We start from the raw sequence: 7,992 nt of genomic DNA, 5'->3' as shown, positions 1-7,992 counted from the left end.
TGGAGAGTCACCATTTAATCATGACAGTGGAGGCAAAATTTAACAGCACAGTACAGTCGATGAAAACACTAAAAAAGGGATCTTACAATAAAAATATGGCCACAGATTCTTTGGTTGTACAAAAGGAGTTTGGACAGGGCGTGAACAGAAGCACCATAACTCAGGCTGGCAGTGAGTTTAATCCACCTTCAGGTGTCAGCTACAGGAAATAAATACAAATGAAATATACCACATTTGACTGGAATATTTGGTCGTTCCTGTTTTTTTTTTATCTCAAAGCTCCCTGTTTGTTTTAAATAAATACATTAGAATATCACTATTTCTGTACAAATGGAGTGTAATGCACATTTTCCCCAGTAAAAAGCTTCATGTAAAAGAGGCTAAAGGAAATGGAGGACTCAAAGTGAATAGTACAACTTTTATACTTTGGTAGAATTAGCACCTTGCCACACAGTTTTTTTCAGTAAAGCATTATTTTATTCACTGCTGCAGGAAATAAAGGAAGGGGGGGGGGCTCTGAATCCGATTTACAGGGCTAAGATCTGCTGAAGATCTGTGGAATGGAAAACAACAATCAAAGCAACCAGAAGTGATTCAGGAAATACTGGACTGTTAGTGACCCCGATAGCTCGACCCCCGACTCAAAGGAAGACTCACCAGCAACATGCAAATACAGCCTCACCAAGTTGAGCACAGTTTAGAGAAAAAATGGCTTTTAAAGCGACTGATCTAGATGTAGACACTTCGCAGCAGGTTGGGTCCAACGTTAGCAGACCAACAGTTCAGAGTTTCTGCTGCGCTCAGAGGCAACTCATCTGGACTGTTGTTACAGGGAGTACAAGATTCATGTGGCGGATCAGTCGGACAATCAGCCTGCTGACACGGTTGGATCAGTTCCTTCTTTTTAATCTGGGGCCGAACTGCTGGCTTTAATTCTTTGGTTTCTTTTGATGTCACCAGATAAGAGCTGAGGGCGACTCTGGGTGTTCAGTGCGAGCAACACGATTGACGGTCACTGCAGAACAGACGGACAGAGGCGAGGTTTCCCCGTCACGGGGAGAAGTTCTGGCTGTCGAGTGCAAAACAGATGAAAAGTTGAATCAGGAAATTCAGCAACTTTTTATCTGAATGACTGAAGGAAAACGACAGACTGAGGAACCGTCAAACGGGCTGCTCGCAGCGAGAACGTGGGACTGATAAAAATGGAAGTCGTGTCTGAGTGTGACCCTTCGGTGGGAGGAAGAGGGGGGAGGTAGAGCAGGTGAGATGAGTGGAAACAAATAGAGAGACAGCGGGGAGGAGAGAGGAGCGAGAGGGGGATCGGAGACAGGGGTGGGGGCTTCAGGCCCAGAAAACACTGTTTGGTCCCGACCATCGCTCTCTCCTGGTGTTTCTCTTCCGTTCTTGTGGATGTCTCCTCTTCACAAGTTTTTAAAAAAATTTCTCTCCTCTTTACTTTTTTTTTGTGACGTCCATTAATTGTTGGGAGGATGTTGCTTTCCCCAGGCACGTACTGAAGTGTGAGTGCGTGTTTGTCTCAAAACAGCATCTGTATGAGTGTGTGTGTGTGTGTGTGTGTATGTATGTGTGTGTAATTCATATCATTTACAAGTTAATTTACAAATTACTGGGCGTGTATGTTTTATATAAGTGTGTGTGTGTGAGCGTCTGCATGTGTTGTTCTGTGGATGGTGTGCGTCTGTGTGTGTGTTTTAGCCTTGGAAACAGACAGGTCCTACTTCAAAGCCAAACTGCTGGTTGCTCTCCCCAAAGTCTGACACCTTGATGTCCAGCAGAGGAAGGTGCTCCACCTGTGGTGTGATGATCTCCAGGACTGTCCTGTCGAAGCCCTTACGATACTGCAGAGAGAGGCAGACAACAAGATGTCACAAATCAGTCAGTTCACTTCTCTGTCTTTGTGAAAATATTCCTGTTCATCTTAAATTATCTTTATTTTTTAGCAGAGGAGAATTTCACGGCTTTTTTTTTTTTGCCTTCATTAAGGCAGCAGAGAGGAGACGTACAGCAAAGGGCCATGAGCCGGACCGGACCGGACCACTGTGTAAATATTTATCAGAAAATATCTAGAACAGATCAAGCTGCAGCTAAAACCAAAGGAAGATCAGTTGGATTAAAAACAAGCAGAACGTCTGTTGGCCTCAGAGTTTTGTCTCCCAGCACAGAACGAGCTCAATACTGACGAGTTTGTTTTCAGAAAGACTCAAACACTGTGAGATGTGCGCCAACTCACAGAGCAGCCGTCGACCACGGCTTTGATGTACGGGTTGGTCTCGTAGCTCAGCTCCTCGCTGTTGGCGCCCTGCAGATGCAGCGCCCTGTCGTAGCTGTTCTTGGCGCTTTTGTCGGCCCAGGCCACCGAGCGGTGGCAGTGGTAGGTGATGTTCTGGCGAGCCTGGACGCTCAAAAGACGCAGGAAGCCCAGCTGGACGACGCCCACGGGCTCGCCGTTAGAGTCCACGTAGGAGAACTGGGAGGAGACAGACGCGGTGATGTAGGAAACAGAAAGGTGAGAAGAACATACTTAAATGTAGACTTCACTCAAAATAAAAGTGTCGCTCAGGGTTACTAACCTTACTGCCAGAGGAGAACTGACTGTACCAGGATCCTGGAGTCTCTTGGTCCCAGGAGCTCATCTTCACCTGCATCACACATCACTCATATCACTGCAGTCCATAAAGTACATTTCTCAGACATAACTGAGGAAGAGTTTGTTTTTTGCGTCATCTCTAAATCATATTTCCAAACTTGTAGTGAGACATTTCACAGTGTCGTCGTTTGGGTGAACTGACCGTGTTGGTGCTCTTGCTGGGATACAGACACGTCTCTGCTCCATTAGTGAAATTGCAGAAGACCTTGAAGGAGTCTCTGGAACAGCCCTGGTTGGGGTCGATCCAGTACTCTCCTGTAGAGTGGGACAGAGAGACAGAGCCAGCTGGAAAACCGTCTCCTGGTGTAATGGTGTCTACATTTTGAAATGTGCACGACTTCAGTGACGGTCTGAAACCAGATGGTGGGTTACCGTCTTTGAGGTCAGGCTGGCTGAGGTGCAGGTCCTGGCAGGTGCGAGCAGGACTGTCCTGGGTGCCCAGAGGGAAGCGCATGGTCTCGATCTCCTGTCGCAGAGAGTCGAGAGAGCCGAAGATCTCCTCCATTCCCTCGCTGCCCATCAGGAACTCGGTGCCAGCAGCGTCGGATGCTGGCATGTCGGGGTCCGCCTCGGGCATCAGCTGGCTGGCGTCGATGGAGCGCTTGGACTTGGGACTCCTCTGGATGGGCAGGGGCTGAATGACCTCACCTGGTGGGCCCTGGGAGGCAAGTTCACAGTTTAAGGAGTTAACTGAAAATCAAAGAGCAGGAAGAGCCAGCTGTTCTCTTTTTTTAAAATACAGACAGACAAAGGACTTACAGGAGGTCCGGGAGGTCCCTGTACACCCTTTTCTCCCTTTGGACCAGCTCCTCCCTAAACACAACAGGAAGAGGATTAAATTAAAATCAGTCTGGTCTGACTTGGTGAGTAATTCCTCTCATATTGTGGCACACGTGTCTGAAGTATACTCACTGTGGCACCTTTAGCTCCCTTGATACCTTGAGGACCCTGGAAAGATACGAGGCTTAGTTAGATCATCCTGCAGTGTAACTTTTTACCAGCAAACACAAAAACATGAAGTGAAAGCAGCCAAGAGGAAGCAGAAGACACAGCAGGATGTTGATAGGATGGAAGAATAAGAGATGAGGAGTAGGAGCACTCACCGGCAGACCTGGAGGACCAGCAGGACCGATGGGTCCAGTACCTCCAGCCATTCCCTGTAAATCCACGACACACAAAACGATGAAGCATCTAACATTATAGGAAGTGCTCGTCTCTGACAGGAGGCGGACTTACAGTCTCTCCTTTGGGTCCTGAGGATCCCTGAGGCCCAGGCAGACCCCGGTCTCCTTTCTCTCCCTGCTCTCCTGGGGGTCCAATAAGGCCGATAAGACCTGGGTGTCCCTTCTCTCCCTTGGCACCGGGGTCTCCACGCAAACCGGGCAAACCAGGAGGACCCTGTATAAAGGAAGAGAGAGGTGAGGAGGTGTGGAGGATTCAGGAAACAACTTCCTTTAAGGTGCTGTTATCCTACCAGAGGTCCAGGTGGTCCTTTCTGTCCAGCAGGTCCTGGAGATCCTTGTTCACCCTGAAGCACACACAACACACTAGTTAGTGTCACGTGTACACTGTATGTGTTCTACCTATTTGCTGCATTACCAATCAAAACTGTACTGACCACTGATCCTGGGAGTCCTCTCAGACCTTCTGTTCCTGGTTTTCCGGGTGGCCCCTGGGGGCCGACGGGGCCGGTTTTTCCTGGTGGGCCAACAGCACCTGGGTCTCCCTGTAAAAGATGATTACATCAATGTCAGCCATGTACCAGAGTTGAGTCACAAAAGAAAAAAAATGTGATGACTGATCATCATCATCATCATCAGCAGGCAGCCTCAGATATTCATCGTTTCCCAGAAAGCAAAATAAACCCGGCCCATCTGAATCTGACGCAGATACTGCACACACAGAAAAGCTTCCAGACAAGACTGAGCTGAAAGCCCCGCAGATGTGGAGGCTTATGTACTCACTGAGGCAAATGTTGATCCAGAGGTTTCATTTTGTGTTCTGAATTAAGTGAGTTAAGAACAGCGGGGTGCTGAGTAATGCCGTAAAAAGCTGTGGACCCACCTTGGTTCCCTTCTCTCCCTGACGTCCCTCTGGTCCTCTTGTTCCAGCAGGACCCTGCAAAATAACATCACAGTGCACTTAAACACAATTACTCCTAATTCCTCCGGTCCTGTAACTTTCAAAATTCACTATTTAATAAAATAAAAGTCAAAGAAAGGTCACTGGAATATATCTGAAAACAAAGTGGGGAAATTAACATTTAATGCGTCTCTGTTTGTTACACTGATGATCCAAAAGATATCATTTCTTTTTTGAGAAAACGTTTCCTGATTTCATCAACAGGCTGAAGAGGCGACACATCCAGCAGCTGCCATCTGAACATAGACATTAAAGTGAGGAGTGAACATACCCTCTTTCCTGGGGGGCCGGGAGGTCCGTTCTCACCAGGAGGTCCAGGGGAGCCCTGTAACAGGAGGAGGCATGAAAGATTCAGGCAAAGACTTCATAAAGCTTCCATAAACCCACGAGTTGACTTACAGATTCTCCGGCTTCACCATCTTCTCCTCTCTCTCCTTTGGCGCCATCTTGACCCTGAAGTAAAGCAGATCAGGGTTGGTACAGTAATGCAAAAAAAAGAAGAAGCTGAACTGACCTATTGGCAGTCACAGACTACATGATTTCTACCGTTTGAAATCTAAAATCTATAAAGACTTTCTATAACACATAATTAATGGGATTATGGATTCTTATGCAGATACTCACTCTGGGTCCAACCTCACCAGGGGGGCCGGGGTCACCGGGGAAACCAACAGGACCCTGAAGGTGAGAGGAAGAAAATCACGTGTGTTTGTTGTCACTGTTGTGTCTGTGTCATTATGTGTGTGTTTGTGAGTGGGAGTTTCTTACAGGGTTTCCTTTGGGCCCATCGTCTCCAGGTCGTCCTCGCCCTCCAGCCGGTCCAGCAGTTCCAGGCTGTCCAGCCTCTCCCTTTTCTCCGCGCTCACCACGAGGACCCTACAGGCAGAGACAGACAACGGTAGTCACTCATGGAGTGATGAGTCTGTGAAGTCTCCGTCCACAAGCAGCTGGAGTCAGAAACTCACCTTCTTTCCGGGCTCTCCTACAATACCAGGTGGTCCAGCCTCACCGGGCTCTCCCTGTGGGATGAACAGCAATGATTTCAGTTATTACTACAAAAGAAATCAGTCTATGTTTCTGCAGCCCATCAGGCTCACGCAGAAATCACTGATTAAATAAATTAGGTAATAATATATTCTCTGATATCTCAGCACCTTCTCTCCAAGAGGGCCAGGATTACCCAAACCACCAGGAGGACCTTGAGGACCCTGTAGCACACATTCAAATTATTAAAGGGAGATGGTTTAATCATTTGAATTTTTTGAACAAACATTGTTGAAGTTCGTATCATAAGAGCCTTGAACACTCACGTCAGCACCGTTGGGTCCGGCAGGGCCACGGGGTCCTGGGGGGCCCGGGGGACCCTGTAAAAATAAAAAGGGTCAGTCATTTATGAACAGACTGTGATGAAGTCACTGAATCAGGAGTTAGAGTGGTCAGGGCTTTGAGAAACTCACCAGAGGTCCAACATCTCCCGTCTCTCCCTTCTCACCTGGTGGTCCTGGAAGTCCCTGCACGACAAACATTAGTTTAGACTTCATCTGCAGCTTTTATGTTTATGAGACACTTAAAATATCTGTGAGCTTCCCACCTGCAGTCCGATGGGTCCTGGGGCTCCTGGGAATCCTCTGGATCCTTCATCACCTTTAGCTCCAAATGGTCCCTGCTGGCCCCTCGGTCCAAGTTCTCCATCAGCGCCCTGCACCACAGAGGAAGGAAAACACACTTCAAGACCTGGAGATAATAACCGATGTGACAACATGACAACTGGTGATATTCACTGAATCTGACAGCTCTGACGGGTACAATCAGGACCAAGTCAGCCAACTAAGAAACAGAGGAAAGGTTTGGACTTACAGCAGGACCAGGTTGACCGACGGGACCCATTGGCCCAGGTGGACCAGGAGGACCCTACCAACAAAAAAACAAAAAAACAAAAACAAAAGTCAGCAAATCAACAAAAGCTCGGCCAGAAGATAAACAGAAAAACATCCCATGTCCATCAGAAATATTTCTTCTCTTGATTCATGTCACTGTCACTCACATGCTCTCCTTTTCCTCCCTTGGCGCCCTTCTGACCAGGCTCTCCGACCTCACCCTGAAACAAAGGAAACATCACGTTACAGCCAAGTGGTGAAACGAATGACCATCAGCCCTGATGAGAGCAGGATGGAAGCAGAAACCACACTGAGGAGTCACTGAGAGTTTCTAACCTTGTCTCCATCCTCTCCGGGTACTCCAGGTGATCCGGCAGGGCCAGGCAGACCCACAGGACCCTGCACTCCATCACGACCTGCTGGGCCAATGGGGCCTTTCTCACCCTGAACAGGAGACAAGGTACCAAATAAAAATTAAAACTTAATCATTTTTCTTTGGACTTTTAAATATGCAGTCAAAAGAATACTTACAGGAACTCCCTTCTCCCCAGCAGGTCCAGGAGGCCCCTGAGGGCCTGGTCTGCCAGGAGGTCCAACAGGTCCAGCAGTACCAGCTGGTCCCCTCTCACCAGGAGAGCCCTAGAGAGGTTCAAAATCATAAAGATGGTCCCAGTTACAGCAGGTGAACACTGAATTCTTAAGATGGACCTGGAAACACAAAGGATGCAGTTCAAAACGTACAGCAGGTCCAGGAGGTCCAGCAGGTCCTTCACTTCCCTTCAGTCCTCCACCTCCCTGGAATAAAAAGACATTTCACCTCAGCTCGGTTTGTTGCTGTTAACTATGAGTCAGTCAGCCTCCTGTACTGTATCTGCTCCGTGAACTCACAGGGGTTCCAGGAAGTCCTCTCTCTCCAGGGAAGCCTCTCAGTCCTGGTGGGCCATCTTTACCAGGGCCTCCTGGGGGGCCAGGGTCTCCCTTGGTACCTTCCTTCCCCGAGGGACCAGGAAGTCCCTGCTCTCCGGGTGGACCTGGAGGTCCGGGGTGGCCACGCTCACCCATGGGGCCGGTCTCTCCTGATGGACCCTGTGAGGATGTACAGACAGATGAACATGGAGAGGAAAGAGGAAGCAAAGTGGACAACAGTGGATGAGGAAACATACACTGGGATTGTTCTGGAAACCCGTGATTTATTGATCCAGTAATGAGAACATCATGCACTGTGACAAAAAGACTTACCTGAGGTCCAACAACTCCAGGAGGCCCGGGAGGACCCATCTTACCTTGGAAACCCTGTAGGAGATC

At 48.4% G+C, this 7,992-nt stretch overlaps 1 protein-coding gene across 7 annotated transcripts in view; it reads right to left on the bottom strand.

Moving 5' to 3' along the window:
- Positions 1 to 7,992, bottom strand: part of col11a2 (collagen, type XI, alpha 2) — a 37,340-nt gene continuing 29,348 nt past the window's right edge. For all 7 annotated transcript variants that reach the window (XM_029513940.1, XM_029513943.1, XM_029513945.1 and 4 more), the window contains 28 exons: positions 7,927 to 7,980; positions 7,576 to 7,773; positions 7,429 to 7,482; positions 7,219 to 7,326; positions 7,024 to 7,131; positions 6,855 to 6,908; positions 6,668 to 6,721; positions 6,402 to 6,509; positions 6,268 to 6,321; positions 6,121 to 6,174; positions 5,965 to 6,018; positions 5,776 to 5,829; positions 5,579 to 5,686; positions 5,435 to 5,488; positions 5,210 to 5,263; positions 5,082 to 5,135; positions 4,733 to 4,786; positions 4,287 to 4,394; positions 4,143 to 4,196; positions 3,905 to 4,066; positions 3,772 to 3,825; positions 3,581 to 3,616; positions 3,428 to 3,481; positions 3,041 to 3,326; positions 2,811 to 2,923; positions 2,592 to 2,660; positions 2,252 to 2,488; positions 1 to 1,859 (listed from right to left, as the gene is read on the bottom strand). In XM_029513940.1, coding sequence (XP_029369800.1) covers positions 1,713 to 1,859; positions 2,252 to 2,488; positions 2,592 to 2,660; positions 2,811 to 2,923; positions 3,041 to 3,326; positions 3,428 to 3,481; positions 3,581 to 3,616; positions 3,772 to 3,825; positions 3,905 to 4,066; positions 4,143 to 4,196; positions 4,287 to 4,394; positions 4,733 to 4,786; positions 5,082 to 5,135; positions 5,210 to 5,263; positions 5,435 to 5,488; positions 5,579 to 5,686; positions 5,776 to 5,829; positions 5,965 to 6,018; positions 6,121 to 6,174; positions 6,268 to 6,321; positions 6,402 to 6,509; positions 6,668 to 6,721; positions 6,855 to 6,908; positions 7,024 to 7,131; positions 7,219 to 7,326; positions 7,429 to 7,482; positions 7,576 to 7,773; positions 7,927 to 7,980 — 2,598 coding nt within the window. In that variant the 3' untranslated portion in view covers positions 1 to 1,712. The remainder of the gene's footprint in view (positions 1,860 to 2,251; positions 2,489 to 2,591; positions 2,661 to 2,810; positions 2,924 to 3,040; positions 3,327 to 3,427; positions 3,482 to 3,580; positions 3,617 to 3,771; positions 3,826 to 3,904; positions 4,067 to 4,142; positions 4,197 to 4,286; positions 4,395 to 4,732; positions 4,787 to 5,081; positions 5,136 to 5,209; positions 5,264 to 5,434; positions 5,489 to 5,578; positions 5,687 to 5,775; positions 5,830 to 5,964; positions 6,019 to 6,120; positions 6,175 to 6,267; positions 6,322 to 6,401; positions 6,510 to 6,667; positions 6,722 to 6,854; positions 6,909 to 7,023; positions 7,132 to 7,218; positions 7,327 to 7,428; positions 7,483 to 7,575; positions 7,774 to 7,926; positions 7,981 to 7,992) is intronic.

This window comes from Echeneis naucrates, chromosome 11 (genome assembly GCF_900963305.1).
Source record: "Echeneis naucrates chromosome 11, fEcheNa1.1, whole genome shotgun sequence".
Lineage (NCBI taxonomy): Eukaryota > Metazoa > Chordata > Actinopteri > Carangiformes > Echeneidae > Echeneis > Echeneis naucrates.
Note: the sequence above shows the minus strand (reverse complement) of the source record. Positions and strands in the feature narration are given on the sequence as shown.